This window comes from Panthera leo, chromosome C1 (assembly GCF_018350215.1).
Source record: "Panthera leo isolate Ple1 chromosome C1, P.leo_Ple1_pat1.1, whole genome shotgun sequence".
NCBI lineage: Eukaryota > Metazoa > Chordata > Mammalia > Carnivora > Felidae > Panthera > Panthera leo.
In genome coordinates, this window is record NC_056686.1 from 185,988,654 (window position 1) to 186,015,155 (window position 26,502).

A 26,502-nucleotide genomic window follows, 5' to 3' on the forward strand; every position below is an offset into this window, starting at 1 on the left:
TATAAAAACAAAACTTTAAAGTAACAATACTTAAAATAGTACCTTAAAGATGAGAAAAATCACTCAAGATTTTTGTTTTTATCTTTAATTCACCGATTGTAGTATTCTGAAGGTCATGCTGACTCCAATGCTTCATTCCACTATGATTTAAAAAAAATAAAATTATGGTGCCTGGACGGCTCAGTCTGTTAAGCATCCAACTTCGGCTCAGGTCATGATCTTGTGGTTCACAAGTTCGAGCCCCACGTCAGACTATGCTGACAGCTCAGAGCCTGAAGCCTGCTTCAGATTCTGTCTCCCCCTCTCTCTCTGCCCCTCCCCCGCTCATGCTCGATCTCTCAAAAATAAATAAACATTAAAAAAAATGAAATTAATGTATGAAAGTGCAACAGGGAACCATTAAAGGACTATGCATGTGGTAAGTAATATGTGATAGGCACTTCAGAAAGAGTACTCTGGTTGCACTGTAGAATGGACTGGAGCGAGAAAAGACTGAAGCCAGGGTGACCTATAAGACTGTTGGAATAGTCGTAGTGAAAGAGGTGAGAGGCCTGAACTATCATTACTGCTGCTGCTACTACTATTATATTTATTGTGTATTTATGATGCACCAAGTACTGTAATAAGAAACTTACTTATATTTTCTCATTTAATCTTTGTAATTACCCTTCAAAATTTTTTTATTTTGAAATAGACTCACAGGAAGTTCCCAAAATATGTGCCAGGAGGTCCCAGGTACCCTTGGTCTACTTTCCCCCAATGGTAACATCTTGCATAACTATGATAAAATATCAAGACCAGGAAATTCACATTGGTACAGTCTACAGAGGTTATTCAGGTTATCACCAGTTATATAAGCACTCATTTGTGTGTATAGTTTTGTACAATTTTATAACATATGTATATTTGTGTAACGACTGCCACAATCAAGATACAGAACTGTTCTATCAAGAGGCTCCCCTCTCCCTGGTTCCTAACCCCTGGTAATGATTAATCTGCCCTTCATCACTACAATTTTGTTATTTAAAGAACATTATATACATGGAATCATACAGTATGTAACCTTTTGAGAGTGGCTTTTTTCACTTGAGAGTCTTCCAGGATGTTGTATGTATCAGTAGCTCGTTCTTTTTTATTGCTCGCTCTAGTGGTCCATGGTATAAATGTGCCAGTTTGTGTAACCATTCACTTGTTGAAGAACATTTGAATTGTTTCCAGTTTGGAGCTATTTGTAATAAAGTTGCTATGAACATTTATGTACAGGTTTTGTATGAATATAAGTTTCAATTTCTCTGGAATAAATGCCTAAGAATGCAATTGGACAGTTGTACAACTCTGTTTTTAAACAAAGAAATTGAGGCTACAAATGTAGATCTCAAATTCTAATCTAGATAGTACACCTCTAAGTCCTAACTCTTCATACTTTTTTTAAAGGTTATAGAAATTGAGAGAAGTAAATGGGATTTAAAAAGTAATAAGAAGGTAGAGTCCACAGAACCTAACATTATTGACATGAGGGGTATATGAATAAAAAGTGTCAAAGATAATACAAGGTTCCAGCTTTAACCACATAGATGATAAAAGAATAAAACATGAATTCACTTTTAGACATACTTTATTTGAGGGACCTGCAGGTCATTCTCATCTAGAATGCAATTAGGTTTATAGGATAGGAACCAGAAATCAAGAAAAAGCTCTGGATTAAGGACTCAGATTTAAGAATCATCACATTTAGATGCTAACTGAGCAAACAAAATCAAAAGAACAAGGTACAGAATGACAAGAGATCTGACCACAGAACTCTGAACAGAAACATTCACTCCTAGTGTTTTTCCACAAACAATAAAGCAGTAGGTACTATGATAGACTGCAAATTCATATTAACTTTAGATTTTACAATTATCAAGTAGAAAGAACCACAGTATACTCTCCACTCCCATTTTCATTTAGACAGAAGTAACTACAAAAGGAATACATTCTGATTAAAAAGCTTTATTACTACTGTTTAATACCATAATGGTAGATAAATGTCATTTTGCATTTGTCCAATGTACAATACCAAGACTGAACCCTAATGTAAGGTATGGACTTTGGTCCAATTCTAGTTTGGTTCTAAAACTAGATAGCTTTCAGAGACATTAAAAGAACAAGACATGACTAAATATCTGTGCAAATCAGCACAGGTCTGAATCGTGGAAGAAATTAGCTTGGTTTATGGAAAGCAGCTAACTGCCAAGTAAAAACTAATCCAAATCAAAACATTCAACACAATTTTTATTTCTGGAAATTTTAGCTCCTGGCTAGAAAATCTACCCCAAATATGACATTAAATGGTGAAATTTTATTGAGCTATAAAAATATTGGTTGATTTGGCAGCCCTTTCTTTTCAAGTGAAAACTACTATTGCTATTTTACACAAGTATGAGAGCCGTGAATTAGATGAATAATTCTAAAGTGGAAGCCAGTGATGAACCATATCATCTAGGAGGGTCTTTTTTTCTTCAAAATATATCTACCTCCCTTCATATTCCCCCTATTTGAAGCGAAGTGGAGGTGATATAATGGATATGTGCGTATGATTTTTTTTTTTTTTTTAGCTCCTAGATTATTCTGATACATATGTAACTCGCCACCTTCATGGAGAATTTCTGAATTAGGTCCAACTCTATTTTTAAACACTGTATCAACAGCAGGCAAAGGACCAGAGCTACAAAGAGAAAAGAGCTCAGTAGAAGGCTCAGCAGGTAAGGGCTGTACTCACGCCAGTTGTAAGCCACCTTCAGAGCTTTCTATGCCTGCTCCCTCCAGAATTCATTATGTTACATTTCAGACAATGACAAATACTCCGGTCATCATCCTGAGAAAGCACATAGTCTACTAGCAGGATAAAAATATAAAAAGAAGCTATTTTAAACATGAGAAAAACTAAGAAGCCACAAAAAATGAAAGACAGAAATTCTTCCGTTCTTGCATTAAAAGAACAACAACAAAGTACTTTTTTGTGTGCAGCTAGTAACTTGTTTGGAGACTTTCTGTCCACATTTTATTATTTTAGTGTTTTATTATGTAGCATTGGTTTTTCTATTATAAAGCTCAGTCAAGCTGAAAATCTTAATCATTATAGAACTTAATAAAACACTATTAAATGCCAGAACTGTGAATTAAAAACATTCAAACAAACCCAAATCCATATTGCATATCAAGATGGCTTAACAGTTGGGTTAAAAAAGCTTTGAAGGTCTATTTTAGAGCAAAAAATGTTATTTCTTTACACCCAGTGTTTCAAATTCCTTATAAACAGCTCCAATACTGAAATGTGTCAGAAAACTGGGCTTCTAATGATGTGGAAATAATAAGCCAATTATTATTATATTCTAATTCTGACTAGTGTTTTTTAAATCACTTGGTAATTTCCTACCCAATGTTCAACTCTGTTGCATTCTACAATGACACCTACTGGCCATTCAACATCAGCCATTAGTTCTCTAAGACAGCTCTAGCAGGCTGGTTACATAAGAAGAAGAAACACATACATACACACAGAAACACACAGACACGCACACCATCCTGCAAAAAAGCAGAGATTTGTTCACAGGTACTCACACTACAGAAATGCACCCAAAATAGAAGCAGAAGTATTCTTTATGACTGAGATAGAATTACTCTTGCAAAAAGGTAAAAAGACAATGAGTGAAACACCAAGTATCCAAATTTTTATCTGAAGGACTGATAAATATCTCAGTACTCTAAACATTTCAGAACAAACTCCAATGATCCACCTCTCTTTACCAAATGATATTCAGAGAAAAAAAGCAAGTCTTTTAATTTAGGTTCTGGGATATACTAATATAAATTATCATTAATACAAAAAGGAAAATTATACACTTGCTCATACTACATTAGTCTTTATCTTCTCAACTATAGGCTACATTTCAATCAGCTTAAATTTTAGCAATTTATAATGCTTCTTTTAAAACACCTCTCCAGTGGGCTATAAAATCAAATTTTATAGCAAAATGTAGCTCGACCTTTGGTAACACCTACGGAATGGAATTCCTATTTTATTCTACATTCCACTGTGCAAACAATTATAAAAACTCAAAAAATGTTAATTTACAGTTAATTATGTCTGTAAATACATTTTACTTCACTAGGAAAGGTTCAAAGAGCATACTTATTAAACCTAAGAAACAATTCATAACTAGTTCATCAGACTTAAAAAGCAAATTACTTAAAAGATGACTTCCCCGCCCTACCTCCTTCAAACCACCACCTTATTTTCATAGTCCCTAACATTCACAATTCGGGGGGGGGGGGGGGGCGGAAATCTAGCAACTAATTTTCTAGTCATTTTCCAACTCGCACTTACCTCCTACTATAGATTTTTGCGGCTCTCCACTTTCCTGAAGATTAAAAAAAAAAAAAAGTATTTGTAATCAACCTTGACCCTCAAAACAAATAAATTCATGAACTATACAAACACGAACCTAGTCGCTCGTCTCAAACTAACATTATCTCTCAACCCAAATCCGTATTTGGGATAAGCTCTTCCTGATTACTCTATCCTTCATGCTTCTTCACCTACAGAGACTGCCAAGGTAGAAACCACTCAAACCAACGAAAAAAACTATTCTGACACATCAATAGGTTGCAAGACCTCTTCCAAGAGCGACAACCTAGTTATTTGGGTAAATGATAGCCAACGATTACATAATGTATAGCTATAAACAGTTTGAAGGATCTGACCGCCAGTAAATGTTTCTTCTCCACACACCCTTCCCACCCCGGGAAATGGCCATAAGAAGCAATTCCTAGGATTTCTCTCAGGTGCCTGCAATGCCGCGTCCTTTTCTCTCTTGGAGCTTCATGCAAGGAAGTCGTCCAGCCCTCATGATATCGTCTTGCTTCTGCCTCTCTCCTCTCTCTGCCAGCGCCACCGCAGCCCCCCACGCCCTAGGCCCCCTTGTCGCCCCGCAAGGTTCAGCCTCCACCCGCCTCAGCTGCCTTCTCCTCACGACCCTCCCAAGCTACCTTGTCTACGCGAGGTTCCGGAACCACCAACACTCCAGCTGCCCCCTCCCCAGACCCCCCTCGTCAGTTCCTGCAGCCGAGAGAAGAAAAACCGTCCTGACCTGGCACTCTGCGTCCCCCAAAGACAGCGCCGCCGCCTACCTGTCACCCCGCTGCCTCCGGCTTCTTACCGCCACCGCCTCCCGCAGCAGCCTGCCAACTGCAGCGCAACAACCAGCCTTCCCATTGGGTGAATCCGCGCTCAACAACTGCCTCACTTATTGGCTGGAGTATGTCTGCGGTCCTCCCCTCTGTGCAGTGTCTAAGGATTCCGGTCTCCAAGCAAGGAAAACATCACTCTTTCCCTGCCATTCTGTCCTCTACAATTACTCTTACCTCAGTCAGACCACTGATGCACAGGTGTGCGGAAAAAAATGTCGGCTTCCAGCATTCTCCATGTACCCTCCACTGAGTCCAGGAATCCGTGACCCAGTGCGGAACGTTAAATGGCCTCTCTGCTTTCCTGCGGTAAGTCACTCAGGCGACAATTTCCGTTTCCGCTTGGCTCCGGCTGGAGGGTTAATTGAGTGTCGTGAGAGGTCAGATTGCTGTCAGGTAAATTAGAGTTGGTGGGAGACTTCTTGATCAGGAATAAGAGTGAGACTGTATTCTGGGGATTGTACAAAAGGGAGAGACTAAACGGGGAAAGAGCCTGAGAGTATGTACCTCGAGGGAAGAAGATCGAAGAACTAGCAAGAGAGAACAATGAAGTCCTGGGGTAATTAGGGGTAGTTTGTAGAAGAAAGTGGTGAGAGTTACTGTGCTTATACTTTTTTCCTCCTTTCCCACCCGCAAACCCCCGCCGCATGTTTTCTGGTTTACCTTTGAACTGAATAAAATCAGAACAGCCTCAAATCTAGAAATTGTAAAATAAGAATAATTGGAATATCTGCCTCACAACAAGCATGTATGGTTTTAGGCAAGGCTTTTTTTCTGGTGTGAATGTTTATGCAGAAAGCAGTGTACGAAAATCACATTCAGTTTTATAGAGTGGTTACTATTTTTAAATTACACATAAGTAGGCGCAGGGACTGGAGAGGACACTAAAAGTTCACTTGTCTTTTATTTTCTAATGTTCTTATTCACAAGTTTAAAAATGAGGGGTAGTTGGGATATGTACTTGAAAGTCGTTGGAAAACCATAAAATTACATGTACTGTAAGTGGCATTATCCTCATTTTTTAAATTGTTTTTTAAGCTTTCGTTTTTTAATGTTTATTTATTTTAGAGAGAGCATGAGTGGAGTAGGGGCAGAGAGAGAGAGAAAGAGTAGGAGACACAGAATCCGAAGCAGGTTCCAGGCTGTGAGCTGTCAGCACAGAGCCCGATGGGGGTCTCAAACTCAGGAGCTGTGAGATCATGACCTGAGCTGAATGAAGCTGGATGCTCAACCAACTGAGCCACCCAGGCGCCCCTATTATCCTCTTATTTCATAGTCAGGGAAAATATGCCAGGCCAGGTTAGTGGAGGTTGGTCACCAAATTACAGGTTCACTCCAAACACAAGAAGATAGCTTTTTTAAAATTTCATGATCACATGTTCTTTCTTTGTAGCACTAATGACCTTGCTGGATTTTTTTGTCTGAACGGTTCTGAAACTGAAATAATTATCCGTTGTTGAGTCCTTGGCATAATTTGTTATTTTATCTAATTTTAGTTTTTATTGTGAAGTTTACATAACAGAAGGGTGTATAAAACATAAATACATTTAAATAATTATAATTAAGCAAACCCTGTGTAACCACCCTTCAGGTTAGAAAATAAAGCATTGCCAATAACTTAGAACTTGCATTTTCAGCAGAGGTGATTGCCCTTCAAGGAGGTGAAAGTTTGTTCTTGGAGGAGAGGTGAAAAAAAATCTTAAAGACAAAACAAATAACAAAGACTACAATGGTTTGTGGCCCTCCAAAGAGCCATGGTATGTAAGCAGATATACAGTATATCTGTGGTATTAAAATTTCATTGGAGGGGGAGGAATGAAAACATCATAAGGGAAAAAAAATATCCAAAAATGCTCCTTTGGGGTGCAAGAATTAAAAACTAGATTGAAAAACACTGCCTTAGAAGCTCCCTGTCTGAGCTTCTATGATTCTATCTCCTTCACCAAGATGTACTACTGTCCTGACTTGTCATAAACATTCACTTTTTTTACTTTACTTTTTTTTTTTTTACTTTAATTTTTCCATCTATGATGCATTTCTAAAAAATGAATTGTTTGGCTTTTCAATTTATATAAATGGGATCAAAGTGTATTTATCTTTTTTTTTACTCTCCCTTCTTTATTTGTGAGATTTGTTCATACTTTTGCATGTAGTTTTTCATTAGGTATTCTGTAATGTGTCTATTCCATAATTCATTAATGTGGGATGTTAGGGTCATTTACAGTTTGGGGCTAGCCACATAAACAATGTGGCTAAAAAGATTTTTATAAAATACATATATTGTTAAAAATATATGTATATTTCTATTGTTACATATAAAAAAACATGAGTTTTTTTAATAACAGTGCTATCCAAATATAAGGCAAGAGCTCATATAATTTACAGTTTTCTAGTTACCATATTAAAAAGGTAAAAAGAAACAATTAATTATATATTTTATCTAACCCAGTATATTCAAATATTATTTTAGGATGTAATCCGTATTAAAAGTTATTAATGAAATATTTTACATTTTCTTTATACCATCTCAAAACCAATGTATTTTACACTTGCAGAATATTTTTGTTTTGTAAGTTTTCATAAATATAAACACTTGATCCAGTGTTTATATTTTGTAAAGTTTACAGTTGAAAAAACAGATTTGTTCACCTGAATTGTTCCAAACACACTTTAAAAATTTTTCAGTAACTGTGGCATCTGGGTTGCTCTGTTGGTTGAGCCATCGGCTTTGGCTCAGATCATGATCTCACGGTGCATGCATTTGAGCCCTGCATCAGGCCTGCTGCTGTCAGCACAGAACCTGCTTCGGATTGTCTGTCCCCCCCCTTCTCTGCCCCTTCCCCCTTGCACACTTTCTCTCAAAAATAAATAAACCTTAAAAACAAATTTTGTAGGGCACCTGGGTAGCTCCGGCAGTTAAGTATGTGTCTGACTTCAGCTCAGATCATGATCTTGTGGTTTGTGGGTTCGAGCCCTGTGTTGGGTTCTGTGCTGACAGCTCAGAGCTTGGAGCCTGCTTCAGATTCTGTCTCTCTCTCTCTCTCTCTCTCTCTCTGCCCCGCTCATTCTCCTCTCTCTCTCTCAAAAATAGTAAACATAAAAAAAAATTTCCAATAACTGACTTGAGGATCCGATTTTAAATTTAAATTAAAATGACATAAAAATTCTAGCCACACTTTAAGTCCTAGTGGCTATGATACTGAATAGTGCAGGTCTAGACCTTAAGGTATTCAGATGCTCAACATTTCTAGGTCAGGCCAGTTTTTCACAATGGTTGTGCTAAGTCACATTTTTACCACCTGGGTACGAAAGTGGAAAGCACATCACAATGTGTTTTCCTCAAATCTCACAATCTTGCAAGGTAGGTTTTATGCTCATGTTATATGAGGAAACAAGTTCAGAGAGATTAAATGATAGGCCCAGGAGTTTATAGCTATTAATGGTGCATCCAGGACTTGATGTCAGATCTATATAGCACTAAAGTCTGCACTTAAGTAGAATTCTGAACTTCCTTCAAGTGATCAGGATATCATTGTTTGATTTATGACTATTGGAAGTGGAAATAATTTTTTTTCCTGTGTTTGTATTCTTTTTTTTAATTATATTTTTAATTTTTTTTAATTTACATCCAAATTAGTTAGCATATAGTGAAACAATGATTTCAGGAGTAGATTCCTTGGTGCCCCTTACCCATTTAGCCCATCCCCCCTCCCACACCCCTCCAGCAACCCTCAGTTTGTTCTCCATATTTATGAGTCTTTTCTGTTTTGTCCCCCTCCCTGTTTTTATATTATTTTTGTTTCCTTTCCCGTATGTTCATCTGTTTTGTCTCTTAAAGTCCTCATATGAGTGAAGTCATTTCTTTCTCTGACTAATTTCACTTAGCATAATACCCTCCAGTTCCATCCACATAGCTGCAAATGGCAAGATTTCATTCTTTCTGATTATCGAGTAATACTCCATTGTATGAATATAAGTGGAAATAATTTTTAAAAGAAAACAAAAGTTTCCCTAGAAATTGTGTTCAACTTTTTGAAAAGTCATTGAAATATTCGATTTAGTAAGGGACTCTTTCTGAAATATTTTAATGAGGTAAAAGAGAAAACATATTGAATTTATTAAAAGAAATTAGGAGAAATGAGTGTATGTATACTTTCATGTTTTCTTTCAAAGATTTATCTCCCACATTACTTAGTATTTTGAACATAGTAATATTGTAACTTTGAAATAGCCTTCATGCATGGTAATGCTTCCATTTTCATTTTCCCAGGTCAAGCTATTTTATCAAAAAATGTTGATGTTTTGTGTTCTTTTCCAAGTATATCGATGGTCAATTAGAGTTAATATTCTAGAATTGATACTTGCCAAAATGAGGGTTTGTCTTGTAATCTCTTTAAAGATTTTTGAATGAAACATTAAACAAAAAAAGTTTTTTAAAACATGGTTTGAAGAAGCCAAGACATCATTCTAATTAAATACTTCTAAAATTATTTCTTTTATAATAATGTATTGAATCTCAAAAGTTAGCCTGAAATCTGAAACTGTAATTTTTTTCCCTTTATATTATTGAATCCACCAAATAATAATAATAAGGAAATAATGGATCAGATGTTTTCACTTGAAATTGTGAATGTTGTTCTAGCTTGTGTTTGGTAGCTTGGTTTTTATTCTTTTTTAAATGTAAAAATCATCAAAATAATGTTTTGTGATTATCTTAATATGTCTAAATATAAAGGGTTGGTTAATTTGTCAGAATTACTATGTATAATTCCCACCCTCCCCCCATATTCTGAGAACTATTGTTTAATGGTATGAGCATTTCACATAATGTGTCTTTAGTATACACTATGTAATAATTACCTCTGTCTTCTAAAATGCAGTGTAAGAGCCCTGCCTTATTATTGGGCCTGTTCATAGTTATAAATGCAGAAATAATGGTAGTGATTATTTGGTTTGGTTTTATTTCTGGAGAGTGGTGATTATAGAATTGCTACTGGTAACCTTAAAGAAAAGGGGGTATTAATTCATACCCCCTTAATTTGAAATTCATAACAATTTAACTGGGGACTGACCTGAAGTTTATTTTTACATTATCTATAACAGTAACACTAGTGGGTGGGGCTCCTGCCTGGCTCAGTCAGTAGAGCATGTGACTCTTGATCTGGGGTTGTCAAGCCCCACCTTGAGTGTAGAGATTATAAATAAATAAACAAACAAAAAACACTAGTAAATTTGGTCTTTATTATAACCATTACAGGCATATTTTATTTAAGGAGCCTTTGGAGTCCTAAGGTCTCCATTGATCTAATTCAGTAGTCAGCGAACCAAAGCCTGCTGGGCAAATCCAGCCCATTGCCTGTTTGTGTACTGCCCGTGAGCTAAGACTGGTTTTTACAGATGAACGTTTGGAATGAATTTGATAACTAAGGAACACTAACTTTATGCCCCAGTTAAGCAAAATACTATCCCTAAAAAAAGGGAATTTAATTTTTTTCATCAGACCTGTTTTACAAAAAATTGTACTCAGTTATTCTTATATTTTGAAAAAAAATTTTTCTCTCATTATGTAACTACTTACAAAACACCCTTTTTAAAAAATGTTTATTTATTTATTGTTTGAGAGAGAGAGAGAGAGCAAGCCAGGGAGGAGCAAAGAGAGACAGGGAGAGAGAAATTCTAAGCAGACTCTGCACTGAAGGTGGGGCTCCAGCTCACAAACAGATCATGACTTGAGCTGAAACCAAGATTCAGACGCTTAACTGACTGAGCCACCCAGGCGCCCCACCTACAAAATATCCTTGATTTTACCTTTTGTTTCACAAAGGCCAAGATATTTACTATCTGGCTCTTTACAGAAAAAGTGCATATGATCTTAAATACTTAAACACAGTAACACTGCATTTTAAAAGAATCATCTAAACAAAGCAGGTAACAAAACAGTATGTACAACATTGTCGCTATGCATATTTACACATTATAAAAGGACTAGAAAGAAGGAACAGTATTATTGCTTGGAAGTTAGGGGAAAGGGCTGTGAAACCAAACTGCAAGGTTCAAAACCAGTTGGACCATTTACGACTTTTGTTACCTTCAGAAAGTTGCCTTATTGGAGCTTCGTTGTCTCCATCTGTAAAATGGTGACAGTTACTGGAATTTAAGTTCAAAGAGTTGTTTTAGGAGTAATGGAGTTAATACATGTTAAAGCACTTTGGTGCTCCTGGCAGAGAGCACAATAAATGTTTGCTGTTCTTAAAATGAAAGGAACAAAAGTAAATGGGTATCTCTGAATGGTGGGAATATTGACTTTTTCCTTTTAAAATTTGTACATGTGTATTTCCTAAGTGAACGTAAACTAGTTATGTAATAAGATGCTGTTTGTAAAACCTATTAACTCAGAATTTTCAAATATTTATTTGACTCTTCTTTTAAAATATTAACAAATGTTTAGGTATTTTATATCTACAATCTGCATAGTAAACTTGGGTGCTTGATATCTACCATCTGCATATTTCTCTTTTATGTTAATCTTATCGTTTAGACATGGCCCATGGACATGGACATGAACATGGTCATGGTAAACTAAAACTTCCAGATTATAAACAATGGAAGATAGAAGGGACACCATTAGAAACTGTCCAGGAGAAGCTGGCTGCACGAGGGCTAAGGGATCCATGGGGCCGGTAAGAATAATTAAATAATTCAGATAGAATTTATTCTAGAGGATCAGTATCTAAGTTCCTTTTCTTTCTTTTTTTTTAATTGTTTTAGCTATTCTAGGTTCTTTGTATTTACATTTAAATTTTAAAACGAGCTTTTCAGTTTCTACTAAGGCTGCTTGAATTTTAATTGAGATCACATTAACTCATAGCTCAATTAGGGATAATTGATGTCTTAACAAGTTGAATCACTATATAGTATACCTGAAACTAATACTACACTGTCTGTTAACTAACTGGAATTTAAATAAAAACTAAAAAAAAGAAACTTGGTGTCTTAACACTATTGAGTCTTGTAGTCTATGGACAGTTTAGATTCTGTTTAATTTTCTCAGCAGTGTTTTATTTTATATACAAGTCTTATGTAGATTTTGTTAATTTTATCTTGAATTCCATATTTTTGTGCTATTGTAAATGGTATTGTTAAACATAAATTTTCAATTTTCTTTGCTAATATGTGGAAACACAATTGAGTTTTATAGATTGACTTTGTATCTTGTTACTTTGCTAAATTCACATTTTTCTTCTAACAGATTTTTTTTACAGATTTCTTAGAATTTACTTAATGATCCTTTTGTCTAAAATCAGTGTTACTTCCTCCTTTTCAATTTGTAAACTTTTTATTTCTTGTATTATTACTCTGGCTAACACTGCTAGTATAATGTTGAATAAAAGTGGTGTAAGCAGACATCCTTGCCTTGTTGCTAATTGGGGGAAAGCATTCAGTCTTTCACCACTAAATATATTAGTTGGAGGGTGGTCATAGATGCCCTTCATCAAGTTGTGGAGTTCTCTTTAGTGGTAAATGCTTTTTCTGCAGCTACTGAGATGCTCACATTGTTTTTTTGTTCTGTTAATATGATGAATTACTCTTACTGATTTTAAAATCTCAAACCAAATCTTGCATTCCTGAACTATAAACCTTTCATCATGATGTTAGTATCCTTTCATATATTACTGGATTCAGTTTTCCAAAATTCTGTGGAGAATATTTGCATCTATGTTCATGATGGATATTATTCTATAGTTTTCTTCTGATATCTTTGTCTGGTTTTGGTATCTGAATTAGATGTGATTAGCTGTCATGTATTCTAGTAAGTCAGATTTTTTAGAGTTTAAGTGTATTTTGTTTTTTATAACATGATTTTTTCCACTTACTCATCCCTATCTGTGAGAGACTTTTTTTCACTAGAGGTCTTTGACTTCTGTTTACTTCTCTGTTCAGGATACTCTGAAGAATGATTGCCAGGGCAGGAAGTCAGTCTTCTAAAGCTCAGTCTGCTATGACAGGGAAAAGCTGTGAGCCTCTGGAATAGTAATAATAATGTTGAGTGTTACATACCCTCTGTGCCAGAATATATCATACTTTACCCTGTTTAATCTTTATAATAACACTATAAGGTAGATAGTAATCATCATTGAGTAAAAGTGGAAGCGAGCCCTGACAGGTTAAGTAACTTGTGCAGCCTAAGAGGCTGTGAAGAATCTAAGTGGCAGAGCAAAGTTTAATACCCAAGTTTCTAACTTCTCTTTATATGATGCTGTAATGACTGTTGTGGGCAAAGCCACACAGCTGACCGGTAATGAATAGGCTGAAGTGAGTCTTACATTTGGGAATTCTATAAAATCCTGATTATTAATGGCTGTGAAGTGTGAAATCATCAAGTCTTTTTTCTTCTGTTTTATATGTGAAACGTGGGCATATAGACCTAATTATCTTATGTCACAAAAGACTCCTATTGTGATCCACTTAGATAATCTTATATAGGGTTGCATTTAAGTCTGTTAGATGAAAATTAAGTCTGTTTTACTCAGTGAATGTACATAAGTTATGTGTGATTATAATTTTCCCTTTTTTTTCCTCTAGCAATGAAGCTTGGAGATACATGGGTGGCTTTGCAAACAATGTTTCCTTTGTTGGTGCATTATTAAAAGGATTCAAATGGGGATTTGCTGCATTTGTGGTAGCTGTAGGGGCTGAATATTACCTGGAGTCCCAGAAAAAAGAGAAGAAGCATCATTGAAGATAATACCTGAAAGTATCTTAAAGGCTTCTTAACTCTCCTATAAAAATAAGATTTCTTCAATGTACCCTACTCATCTGTGTGTTTTTCCCTAAAAATACTATTAAGATTTAATAAAGTATGAATACATTTGCTGGTCTTTTTTGTCATTAAAAAAAAAAAATGTCTTGCGGCATGTGGGTGGCTCAGTTGGTAGAGCATGGGACTCTAGATCTTGGGGTCATGGGTTCAAGCCCCACATTTGGTGTAGAGATTATTTAAAGTCTCAAGCCATATCAGATTTGGTTTGAAATATGTGGGGGATTGAGTACCAGCAGTTGTGCATTCTGCACAATCAGAACACTAGCATATATCTGACCAAATGGATATGTTTTAACAGGTTTTGTTTTCTGTTTTTTCAGGTTTTTTTAGTTGTTATAATGTTTGCCATCTAACTACTTTTAAGTGTGCAGTCTGTAGTACTAAATACATTCAAAATGTGTAACCATAACCACCATCCATCCCCATAACTTTTCGTCTTTTAAAATGAAAGTCTACACCTATTAAATAAGTCCCCATTTCCCCATCTCCCAACTATTGGTAACCACTGTTCCACTTTCTGTCTCTATAATTTTGACTACTCAAAAGTACCTCCTAAATGGAACCATAAAGTATTTGTCCCTTTGTAACTGGCTTATTTCACTTAGCATAATGTCCTCAAGTTTCATCCATATTGTAGCATGGGTCAGAATTTCCTTTCTTATTAAATCTGAATAGTATTCTATTGTATGTGTATGCTAAATTTTGCTTATCCATTCAACCATTGATGGACACATGGTTTGCTTCTACATTTTATCTATTGTGAATAATGCTACTATGAACATGAGTGCACTCCAGTATGTTTTTAGATGGGAATTGGCCTTGCTGTTTTTACCATCCTCCGCAGGTGGTATAGATTATACTATAAAACAATTTACAGCCCAGTTCTGGTTGACATATCCATGTACTGTGTTCATTTTTCTTTATTGTGATGTTATCTACTCTTGCCTTAGTTCTCATTATCCTCATGATGTGAAAAGTTTGACATTTTTCCCCTGTATTTCTAACAATAAACCACATTTTTCCTACATTGAATTTTTAAATTTTAATTAAATTTCTAAGTAAAGTTAAGACTTAAAACTGAGCTTGTTGAAGAGAGGTAATATTTTTTCTTGAATAACAAAGTTAATATAAAACTCCAGGATATTTTTTTTCCTTTGTTAATTTCTTCTTTATAAACCTAAACTTGAGAAATCAGTAAATACATGAGGTAAGAATTCCCAATAAGCTGATAGTAGTAAATGGAATGTGGTTAAATGAAATAATAAAAAAAGACTGCAAAAGATAAGGAAAGTTTTTAAAAAGGAACAAAGAACAAGAGGAAAAATAAAAATAGCAAGATGGTAGATTTAAACTTAATCATATGAATAATTACATTAAATGTAAGTGGTCTAAAATTGAAACTCTAAAACTTTCCAATTAAAACACAGGTTGTTAGGGGCACCTGACTGCCTCAGTTGGTGGAGCATATGACTCTTGATCTTGGGGGTGTGAGTTTGAGCCCCACATTGGGTGTAGAGATTAAAATGGGTACCCTCTGTCTCGCTCTCGCTCTCTCTCAAAAATAAATAAACATAAAAAGACAAAACTATCAAAGCTCACTTAAGAAGTAGGTAACCTGGGGTGCCTGGCTTGCTCAATCAATATAGTGTGTGACTCTTGATCTCAGGGTCATAAGTTCAAGCCCCACGTTGGGTGTAGAACTTACTTTAAAAAAAAAAAAAAAAAAAAGTAGATACCCCGAATAGCTATGAGTAAACTCATTTGCTGGGTTAGGTGCAGAAAAGATGGAAAGTGCAGTGCTTGACACATTTATGATAGAGAAAAACAATAATTTTTTTCTCCTATTTTTGAGTTTTTCTTATCTATCACAATTTTTTCTGGAAGCAAGGAGTGAAGTTTTCCTTACATTCTATTACTTTGAAAACTATTGCTTTAATTCCTTGGGAGCTGCAAAGCACACAAATCACTGTCATCTTAGCTACTGCCATTGCTTGGACTAGAACCAGTTAAATGTGATACTCATTCTTAAAATGTATGATCAAAGGACAATTGGAAATAATGTTAATTAAGTATTAGCCTCATAAATAAGCACTGTAGATGATTATATGTAAAAGTATTATTAGCCCCATTTTGTATGTAAGGCAAGTCCATAGTAAAGTAACAAAGCCTATGATGGCACAGCTAGTAAGTTCCAGAGTTAAATTTTCAACCCAGGTCTGACTCCATAGTAACCACTATATTACATTAGCTATCATGTTGGTATGTGATAAGTACTATAAGATGCCATAGAATTATTCTTTTGGATCTTTTCTCAGAACTATCTAATTATGCTTGAAGTAAACTGTAAGGATTTTTAAAAATCTAAATTATGGCATGTAATATTTAATGAAAAACAACAAATAGTGAATATAGTAATTTTTCTGTATTCCTGTACTTTGTTTTGCTTTTAAAGTTTATTTAATTTAGAGAGCTAGAGAGAGAACACACACGTGCACATGGGGCAGAGAGATAGGGAGACAGAGAATCCCAGGCAGACTCTGTGCTGTCAGACTGTCAGCATGGAGCCTGACACGGGGGCTCAACGTGAGACTCAAGTTGGGGCTCATGGTTGGGAACCATGAGATCATGACGTGAGTTGAAATCAAGGGTCAGATGCTCAACTGACAGAGCCACCCAGGTGCCCCTGTATCCCTGTACTTTGAAGGAAACTCTATTTTGATACACCTAATGAAAGAGGTTCACACATTTTTAAAAAAGTAACATGAGAGAGCACTTCAGGGGACAAGGTGGTATAGAGAATATATGTAAAGACAAAAACATGGAAAGAATAGGAACTTAACCGTGTGAGTGGTTAATATGATAGAAGAAAAAATTAGAAGAAAATGAAAAAGGAAAAGAAGGGTTTGCAGGATATTGGCATGATGGAAGCAGTAGAAACAAGCAGAACTTAGTGTTCAATATATATTTACAGCCATGGGGTGTATTTACAGTCATCCACTTGCTGCTTCCATCAAATGTAGATTTTAATGATACTGTGGAAATGAAGATGCTATGTATTGGGTTTTAAAGGAAATGCAGTCTGATATTAATGTAAATTTGTTTAACTTCATAGAGAGAGGACATTGGCAAGGCCTGCTTAATTAGGAGCTAGAGAGAAGTATTCCGGTAAAAATAATTTCAGTGCTATCCTTGATTCTTCTCCTTTTCTTCCCTATTTCTGATATTTACCATTTTCTTTTAAAAAGTTGGTTATCAGATTATAGATTCATTTTCTAACATGATGGTCCCCCAAATGGAATATACATAACTCAGGGAATGTGCAAGACCATCTACTGGGGAGATAAGAGAAAACATTTAAGCTTACATACGTATTTTTTTCTTTTTTTTTTTTAAAGGTATATGCAGCTTTATGTTTATTGCAGCATCATTTAAGCTTACATATATTTTTTTCATATTTAATAAAAATGAATTCAATTTTACTAATGTTTATTGTACAGATTGACAGTGGGATTTCCTCTCATTTTGTGGATTCCAAGTGGAATCCAATGTTCCATTGTTCCAAGCTAACATGCAGTGTAGACACTGTGCCCTTGGTTTCAGGAGTAGATTCCCATGATTCATCACTTACATACAATACCCAGCGCTCATCCAACAAGTGCCCTCCTCAATGCCCATCACCCATTTTCTCCTCCTCCCTCACCCCCCCTTTCAACCCTCAGGTTGTTCTCTGTATTTAACAGTCTCTTATGATTTGCTTCCTTCTCTGTTTGAAACTATTTTCCCCCTTCTCTTCCCCTATGGTCTGTTAAGTCTCTCAAATTCCACATATGAGTGAAAACATATGATATCTGTCTTCCTCTGACTGACTTATTTCACTTAGCTTAATTCTCTCCAGTTCTATCCATGTTGCTGCAAATGGCAAGATTTCATTCTTATTCATCGCCAAGTAGTATTCCATTGTATATACATACCACATCTTTATCCATTCATCAGTTGCTGGACATTAGGACTTTTCCCATAATTTGGTAATTGTTGATAGCGCTGCTATAAACACTGAGGTACATGTGCCCCTATGAATCAGCATTCCTGTATCCTTTGGATAAATTCCTAGTAGTGCTATTGCTGGGTCATAGGGTAATTCTATTTTTAATTTTTTTGAGGAACCTCTACACTGTTTCTGCACCAGTTTGCATTCTCACCAACAGTGCAAGAGGGTTCTTGTTTCTTCACATCCTCACCAACATCTGTTGTTGCTACTCTAGCTGGTGTGAGGTGGTATCTCAATGTGGTTTTGATTTGTATTTCCCTGATGATGACTGATCTTTTCATGTGTCTGTTGGCCATCGGGATGTCTTCTTTGGAAAAGTGTCTATCCATGTCTTCTGCCCATTTCTTCACTGGATTATTTGTTTTTTGGGTGTTGACTTTGATATTTTCTGTATAGATTTTGGATACTAACGCTTTATCTGATATGTCATTTGCAAATTCTTCTCTCATTCCATTGGTTACCTTTGAGTTTTGTTGATTGTTTCCTTTTCTGTGCAGAAGCTTTTTATCTTGATGAGGTCCCAATAGTTCATTTTTGCTTTTATTTTCCCTGCCTTTGTAGATGTGTTGAGTAAGAAGTTGCTGCAGCTGAGGTCAAAGAGGTTGTTGCCTATTTTCTACTCTAGGGTTTTGATGGTTTCCTGTCTCATATTTAGGTCTTTCATCTATTTTGAGTTTATTTTTGTGTATGGTGTAAGAAGGTGGTCCAGTTTCATTCTTCTTTACGTTGCTGTCTAGTTCTCCCAGCACCACTTGCTAAAGAGACTGGTTTTTTTCCATTGGATACTCTTTCCTGCTTTGTCAAAGATTAGTTGGCCATACATTTGTGGGTCCATTTCTGGATTCTCTATTCTATTCCATCAGTCTGTGTATCTGTTGTTGTGCCAATACCACACTGCCTTGATGATTATAGTTTCATAGTAGAGGTTAAAGTCCAGGATTGTGATGCCTTCTGCCTTGTTTTTCTTTTTCAACATTACTTTGGCTATTCAGGGTCTTTAGTGGCTCCATACAAATTTTAGGATTTTTTGTTCCAGCTCTGAGAAGAATGCCAGTGCAATTTTGATTAGGATTGCATTGAATATTTAGATTGCATTGGGTAGTATTGACATTTTAACAATATTTGTTCTTCCAATCCATGAGCATGGAATGTTTTTTTCCATTTCTTTTTGTCTTCGTCAATTCCTTTCATAAGTCAGGATAGAAGGAACATACTGCAACGTCATAAAAGCCATGTATGAAAGGCCCACAGCTAATATCATCCTCACTGGGGAAAAACTGAGAGCTTTTCCCCTGAGATCAGGAACATGACAGGGATGTCCACTCTCACCATTGTTTTTTTTTAATTTTTTTTTTTTAACGTTTATTTATTTTTGAGACAGAGAGAGAGCATGAACGGGGGAGGAGCAGAGAAAGAGGGAGACACAGAATCGGAAGCAGGCTCCAGGCTCTGGGCCATCAGCCCAGAGCCCGACGCGGGGCTCGAACTCACGGACCATGAGATTGTGACCTGAGCTGAAGTCAGACGCTTAACCAACTGAGCCACCCAGGCGCCCCTCTCACCATTGTTTTTAACATAGTGTTGGAAGTCCTAGCCTCAGCAATCACAAAACAAAATGAAATAAAAGGAATCCAAATTGGCAAAGAAGCAGTCGAACTTACACTTTTTGCAGATGACATACATGATAGTCTACATGGAAAACCTGAGAGACTCCACCAAAAAGCTGCTAGAACTGATATATGAATTCAGCAAAGTCACAGGATATAAAATCAGTGTATAGAAATCGGTTGCATTTCTATACACCAATAATGAAGCAATAGAAAGAGAAATCAAGAAAACGATCCCATTTACAATTGCACCAAGAACCATAAAATACCTAGGAACAAACCTCACCAAAGATGTAAAAGATCTGTATGCTGAAAAGTAAATAAGCTGTCTTAAAGGGGAAGTGGGAGTTCTACCCTTCAAAGCAGACAATAAAGGAACTTTTCAGCAAATTGTTACAGACTGTACTTTGTATGTGCTTGGCTTGTGGAATTTGTTATCAATTAATTAGTTTTAACTAAACTAATCTTCAAGAAGTAGCTAAGTGGCTTAGAAAGATTTTCACAAAGACATTGCTGATTGAAGCTAATACCAATAATGCAAAAACAAGCAAACAAAAAGAAAATAACAGAGCTATGAACCCTGTCAGCATCATTACTAGGTGAATACAATGATCTAGTCATGAAAAAAGTCAACCAAAAAAAAAAAAAAAATCAAGAAGACCAAAATATGAACTTGGACCCACTATCAGTACAATGAACCCTGCCCTAAGAGCACATTGATCTGAAAAAGAGAGAGACAGAGAGAGAGAGAGAGAGAGAGAGAGAGAGAGAGAGAAGGAGGCAAACCATAAAAGACTCTTAACTCTAGAGAACAAAATGAGGGTTGCTGGAGGGGACGTGAGTGGGGAGTGGGCTAATATTACACTATATGTTAACTAAGTAGAATTTAAATAAAAACTTGAAACATAAAAAAAAGGAAAACAGAGTACATTGATCTGCTATATTAACTCATGATAGCATGTAGTCATCATGATAAGCAAATATTTTGAAATATGTTTAATCTTTGTCTTACCTTTAACTTCCATGTTTGTGTATTTTTTTAATATTTATGATATTTTTGACAGAGAGAGAGAAAGCGTGCTTGAGAGTGAGTAGGAGAGGGGCATAGAAGGGGGGGAAAGAGAATCTGAAGCAGGTTCTGCTCTGATGGCAGGGAGCCTGACATGGGGATCCAACTCATGAACCATGAGATCACTACCTGAGTCTGACACCCAACTGAACCACACAGGCACCCCTGTTTGTGTATGTTGAATGCACATAGATGATAATATTTACATATTACATATAAAATGCTAAGACAAAGATTGGAATTTAATGTGATTTCTCCTCATAAGAGTGTTGTTATTAAAAAATAGCATTCAGGGGCTCCTGGGTGGTTCAGTAGGTTGAGCATCTGACTTTGGCTGAGGTCATGATTTTATGGTTCATGGGGTTGAGCCTCTGTGCTGACAGCTCAGAGTGTGGAGCCTGCTTTGGATTCTGTGTCTCCTTCTGCTCCTCCCCCAATCATGCTCTGTCTCTTTATCTCTCAGAAAATAAACAATAAGGAAAATTGTTTTAATAGCATTCAAAAAACTCACTAAAATTTTTAAAGCATTTTTTTCAATTTATAGTTTATAACATAAAACCCAGGTAGTATACAACAAAAATTAAATGTTATTCATGGTACCTGTCATTCAGTTGGCAACAGGAGTTTCAAAATTTGATATAATCCTTGTGGGTCCTCAAAATCCCCAAAGTTGCCAGGTATTCAAATTCAAATGCTATGCTAATAAGAGTGGAATCCTCAGTGAGTTCTGGTTTACCTCCAACAACAATTTGTGAGGTAGTGGGGAGAGGGTTTGGAAATTTGTTTGTGTTTTGGGTTTTTTGGCTTCAAAAAGATTTTTGTGAAAAAAAATAAATAATTAAAAAAAAAGATTTTTGTGGGATGCTTGGGTGGCTCAGGTAGTTAAGTGTATGACTCTTGGTTTTGGCTCAGGTCATGATCTCCCGGTTCATGGGTTCCAGCCCCGCATGGGGATTGGATTCTCTCTCTTCCTCTCTCTCTACCCCTCCCCTCTCTGCTCTCTCTCTCTCAAAATTTATAGATAAACATAAAAACAATTTTTTGTTGTTTTAGGTTGGAAAATCAGCTTCAGAAACTAAAAGACTAGAACACCTAATGGAAATTGCATTTACTTGCCAATGACTCTATCAGAAAGGATCTACTTCAAAGAGAAGTTTTACCTTAATTTTATATATTATGTTATATATAAAAGTACATATTAATATTTTGTTATGTTGTATTATATTATTAAATATTATAAATATTATACATATAATAAACTATATTCAAAATGCAAACTCAGATAAAGATTAAATTGGTAAATGCGATATATTGTCTTAGATTGAATTATCTTTCATACACATAATTTAAAACATAGCTTTATAGCTATTTTTTAAAAAGACAAAAACCCTTGTCTTAAGTCTGTGTATTTTTCTGTTTAATTTCACATGCAAAAAAAAAAAAAAAATGAAGTAACTTTTGAAATGTGGCCTCAAATTACAAAACTGAAAAGAATTTTGGTCATTGCTAAAGTCTTATGTTTCTGGGAATCTATTACAAAATAAGAACACTATGTACACTTAAAAAGTAAATCAGAAAAAAAAAAAAGTAAATCAGGTTTTGTGCCATTTGGAAAAGTCATACATTTTCATTCTGTGTTTTAAAGCTAAAAGAGTACTTTTTTTTTTTTTTAAAGCAAACTCTATCCCCAACATAGGGTTCCAACAACCCTAAGATCAAGAGTTCATGCTCTACCGACTGAGCCAGCCAGGCACTCTAAGAATTAGTTTTAATAATGTTCCAAACAATGCTCTTCAAAGCAAGTTATAGTTAAAAAGAAATATTTTGTCTGGAGGCTTGTAGTGCCTGGCTGGCTAAGAATTAAGAGAGGAATGTTTGCAGCCTGGGAAACGGCTGGTTGAGAAGCAGCAAAGCAGACCAGGAAAACCGGGTCTCCTTTGAAATGTCAAGGCTGAAAACAGCCAGACCTTGCTTGTGGATCAGCATGTTTTCTTTCCCACTCTGTAAATGCTTAATCTAAAATAGTAAAACAATTCCCTTCCTCTGACTATACACTGCCCCCTCACGTTCGGCTCGGCTCACCAGCCTGTAAGTCACTACCCTGATTGTACTTATCGCCCGATAATTTGTGATTATGCTTTGCTCCTGCTTTGAAACTACACGTTCCTTTCCCCTGCACCCTTTAAGAAGTACTAATAAGATTGTCAATAAAAACCGGAGACTGAGCTTTGCTTGGGACCATGGCCACTAGAACGATTGGTCTCCTCATTTTCTCCTTTCACGGATTCAGGAGTCTGGAGTAATGTCATTTGTCGCCCCAGGGTTTACTGGTCAAATCCAGCATTTGGTGACCCCGACCAGGTTCGTGGCAGCGACGATTTGACGGCGGAACCCTTGAAGAAGGCAAACTGAAACTACTGAGCAGTAAGTCATCCAAGCGTGCTTAGGTTATCTGATTTCCAGGGCATTGTTCGGGCTTGGGTTTCTTAAGATGGAACAGAACTCTGCTGAACAAAAACATTACATCAAAGTTCTCTGACAGCTGTTAAAAGCTAGCAGAGCAACGGTTACTGAGGCTCAACTTCAGAGCCTTTTAAAAAGTGTTACTGAAAACAATCCTTGGTTTCCTGATAGAGGAACTCTAGACCTTGAAGTAAGGGAGAGAGTTGGTAAAAATTTTAAAAGATGTCATGAACAAGGTAATCTTCCCTTTACGATGTGGGGAGTAATTAGAGCAGCCTTAGTCCCTTTACATACTGAACAATCTACTGATCCTACAATTGCTTTCTCTAAGGAAGCTCCTCCTAAAGTTCCTATGGACGGGGACAATCTCCTACCTCCTCCTATTTGATTGGGAGCCATACCGCACCCCACCACCCCCACCCTTGTCCACTACTAACAATGCAAACATTCCTTTCTTAAATCTTAACTAGCCAGGCTTTATGAGCCTCCACAATTTTGCTTTTGGATTTTTACCAATTAGAGTATTTGTAAATTAATTAAATCTCATTATAAATAAAGCATTTAGTACCATATGTTCCACCTATGCTAATTTTAATTACTCAGTTCCCAAACTGAATTTGGAAATAATAAGAGCATTAAACCTACATTTTCCTGCTGAGTTGGTAATAAGCCAAACATCCTTCTAAATTTAGTTATTTAAAATGTTAACTAATAGAATTTAAATTAAAATTTAGGGGAAAAATTAAATTAGTCAGACATTTTTACCTTATTGTAAAAGAGCAAAGAGATTGGAAAAAAATTTGCACTATACATGTTTTAAAAACTTTTATATTTGTTTTATTTATTTAAGTAATCTCTACACCCACCGTGGGGCTTGAACTCACAACTCAGAGATCAAGTGTACACATCTCCAACTGAGCTAGCTAGGTGCCCCTGCATTATACATTTAAATGAATACAACAATTAAGTGAATGTTGTGTGGTTATAGCTATTCTTGTGCTGTATGTATGATATATTTTATTTCATTTATTCTCTTGCTACAAAATTTCCATGGGAAATACTGACTATTCAGGAACATAGTACTGAAGGCCAACTTTGTGGTTCATAATAACCATAGCAATAACTGTCCTAAAAATAAAGAATGCCTGTGTCAGTGCAGGTGGCATCATTTTACTGAGAAAGAATCAGGTTCACAGGTGGTGGTAGCATCTGGACCTGGGAATCCCATGTCATAGTAACATAATACTAAAGCATGAGGGTTTAACACAGATATACAGTCTTAGAATTATATCTTATATGCAGACCAGACTTTCTAATGAAACATATAATTAAAACTGAAACTGTATCTGTAGATGCTAGATAAGTTCTAACAAGGAAACATGTCACAATTCATATATTTACAATACAGGGATTAAACTCAAGGTATTAATTCCTTAATTCATTATCTGTAAATGCTTCCTTATATTTGATTTGGGTTAATCAGCAATTATAAGTCTAATCTATCAATTTCTACATTTATAAGAAAATGAATGAAATCTTTTATAGCCTAAACCCTGTACATACTTTTATTATAGCACTTATAATGCATCATAATTATTCATTTCCTTGTCCGACTCCCTTATTAAACTATGGCCTCCTTGAAGACAGGGACTATACCTATGTGATAGGTGTTTAGGAAGTGTCTGTTGAATGAATAAACTCATTAGATGTCTAAAAATATAAGTGAGGTGACAGAAATGATTTGTCACAGATAAACACTTCATTTATGAATCTATAAATGTTTAGGGAATGAAGAATTGGGGAGACTCCTATATTTTCCAATGTCTAAGAGGCTTCCAGGATTCCAACTGCCTATCAGAAAACTGACCTTATTTACAAAAAAGTTGTGACGGTGACCTGGGCATGTATTCTGGGATTGGATGGCCCTTCCCCAAACCCATGGCAAGGATATTAGAACTGAGTTAGGCCTAAGCTTTTTGACACATGCTGTATAACCTTTTCTTATTTGTTGAGTTGGTGATACAAATACCATCAGAGGTTGTGACCAATTTCTGCTGAATGCAACCAATTATTCTATGGCCATTGCACACAATAAACATTACTCCTTCAACACATTGGTCATTTGTTTTGTTTTGTCAAAATTACAAGGAAAAGAACTCCTGAGTGCAAATAATGGGGCATTCTTGCCCAACCTTTCTCCAAGCTCCAAGTCAAGGAGGTCCATGGAGTTGCAACAACAAAAGAGGCAGACATTTCAGTTTCTTTTCTTTGTATTCTATTCATTCACTTAAATATTTAGTGAATTATTTAATTACTTAAGTACACACACACACACACACACACACACACCACATCTTCTTTAACCATTTACCTGCTAATGGACACTTAGTTTGTTTCCACATCTTGGCTATTGTAAATAATGCTGCAATGAACATGGGGGTGCAGATATCTTTTCAAGTTGTGTTTTCATTTTCTTTGGATAAATACAAGGAGAATTGCTGGATTATATGGTAGTTCTACTTGTAGTTTTTTGAGGAAATCTCCATACTGTTTTCCATAGTGGCTGCACCAATTTATATTCCCACCAACAGTGTAAATGGGTTCCCTTTTCTCCACACCTCACCAACACTTATTACCTTTAGTCTTTTTGATAATAGTCTGACAGATATGAGGTGACATATCATTGTGGTTTTTATTTGCATTTCCCTGATGATTTAGCAATGTTGGGCATCTTTTCATGTACCTATATGTTTTCTTTAAAAAATGTCTATTTGGGGCGCCTGGGTGGCTCAGTCGGTTAAGTGTCCGACTTCGGCTCAGGTCACGATCTCGCAGTCCGTGAGTTCGAGCCCCGCGTCGGGCTCTGTGCTGACTGCTCAGAGCCTGGAGCCTGTTTCAGATTCTGTTTCCCTCTCTCTCTGAGCCTCCCCCGTTCATGCTCTGTCTCTGTCTCAAAAATAAATAAACGTTAAAAAAAAAAATTTAAAAAAATGTCTATTCATCAATTTTGCTTTTTAAATGAAGAGTATAAATTCTCATTGAAACTTCTTTTTTTTTTGATGGAAAGAGAGAGAGAGAGAGAGAGAGAGAGAGAGAGAGAGAGAGAGAGTAAGCTGGGGAGGGGCAGTGTGAGAGGGAGAGAGAGAGAATCGTAAGCAGGCTCCACACCCAGCACAGAGCCCCACACGGCGCTTGGTCTTAACGATCATGAGATCATGACCTGAGTTGAAATCAAGAGTCAGGACACTTAGGGGCACCTGGGTGG

The 26,502-nt window shown here is 36.1% G+C and overlaps 3 protein-coding genes across 13 annotated transcripts in view; 2 read left to right on the forward strand and 1 right to left on the reverse strand.

Moving 5' to 3' along the window:
- Positions 1–5,488, reverse strand: part of FAM126B (family with sequence similarity 126 member B) — a 90,094-nt gene extending 84,606 nt beyond the window's left edge. For 5 of the 8 annotated variants that reach the window (XM_042949674.1, XM_042949665.1, XM_042949670.1 and 2 more), the window contains exons 1-2: positions 5,173–5,224; positions 4,370–4,403 (exon numbers count right to left, since the gene is read on the reverse strand). The gene's annotated coding sequence lies outside the window, so the exon portion shown is untranslated. Of the gene's footprint in view, positions 1–4,369; positions 4,404–5,132; positions 5,225–5,406 lie in introns of those variants that run through there. The other 3 variants (XM_042949668.1, XM_042949669.1, XM_042949672.1) reach the window with 3 other exon arrangements.
- NDUFB3 (NADH:ubiquinone oxidoreductase subunit B3) lies at positions 5,293–14,101 on the forward strand. 4 transcript variants are annotated; one of them, XM_042949682.1, is made up of 3 exons: positions 5,293–5,538; positions 11,768–11,909; positions 13,813–14,101. In XM_042949682.1, the coding sequence occupies exons 1-3, from the start codon at positions 5,517–5,519 to the stop codon at positions 13,967–13,969; spliced, it is 321 nt and encodes a 106-aa protein (XP_042805616.1). In that variant the 5' UTR covers positions 5,293–5,516; the 3' UTR covers positions 13,970–14,101. The 4 variants fall into 4 exon arrangements, with proteins under 4 accessions (XP_042805616.1, XP_042805618.1, XP_042805617.1 ...); XM_042949684.1 differs by lacking the exon at positions 5,293–5,538 and adding an exon at positions 5,556–5,625; XM_042949683.1 differs by lacking the exon at positions 5,293–5,538 and adding an exon at positions 5,632–5,788.
- Positions 14,102–22,873: 8,772 nt separating this feature from the next.
- The window catches only part of CFLAR (CASP8 and FADD like apoptosis regulator), a 105,559-nt gene continuing 101,930 nt past the window's right edge, over positions 22,874–26,502 (forward strand). Inside the window, exon 1 of the mRNA XM_042949689.1 lies at positions 22,874–23,198. The gene's annotated coding sequence lies outside the window, so the exon portion shown is untranslated. The remainder of the gene's footprint in view (positions 23,199–26,502) is intronic.

Coding starts and splice junctions, on each gene's coding strand:
- NDUFB3 (XM_042949681.1), top strand. CDS start 6,959: ATGGTTTGTGGCCCTCCAAAGAGCCATG. Junction 6,987..11,767: donor TGGCCCTCCAAAGAGCCATG/GTATGTAAGCAG, acceptor CTTATCGTTTAG/ACATGGCCCATGGACATGGA. Junction 11,910..13,812: donor CTAAGGGATCCATGGGGCCG/GTAAGAATAATT, acceptor TTTTTCCTCTAG/CAATGAAGCTTGGAGATACA.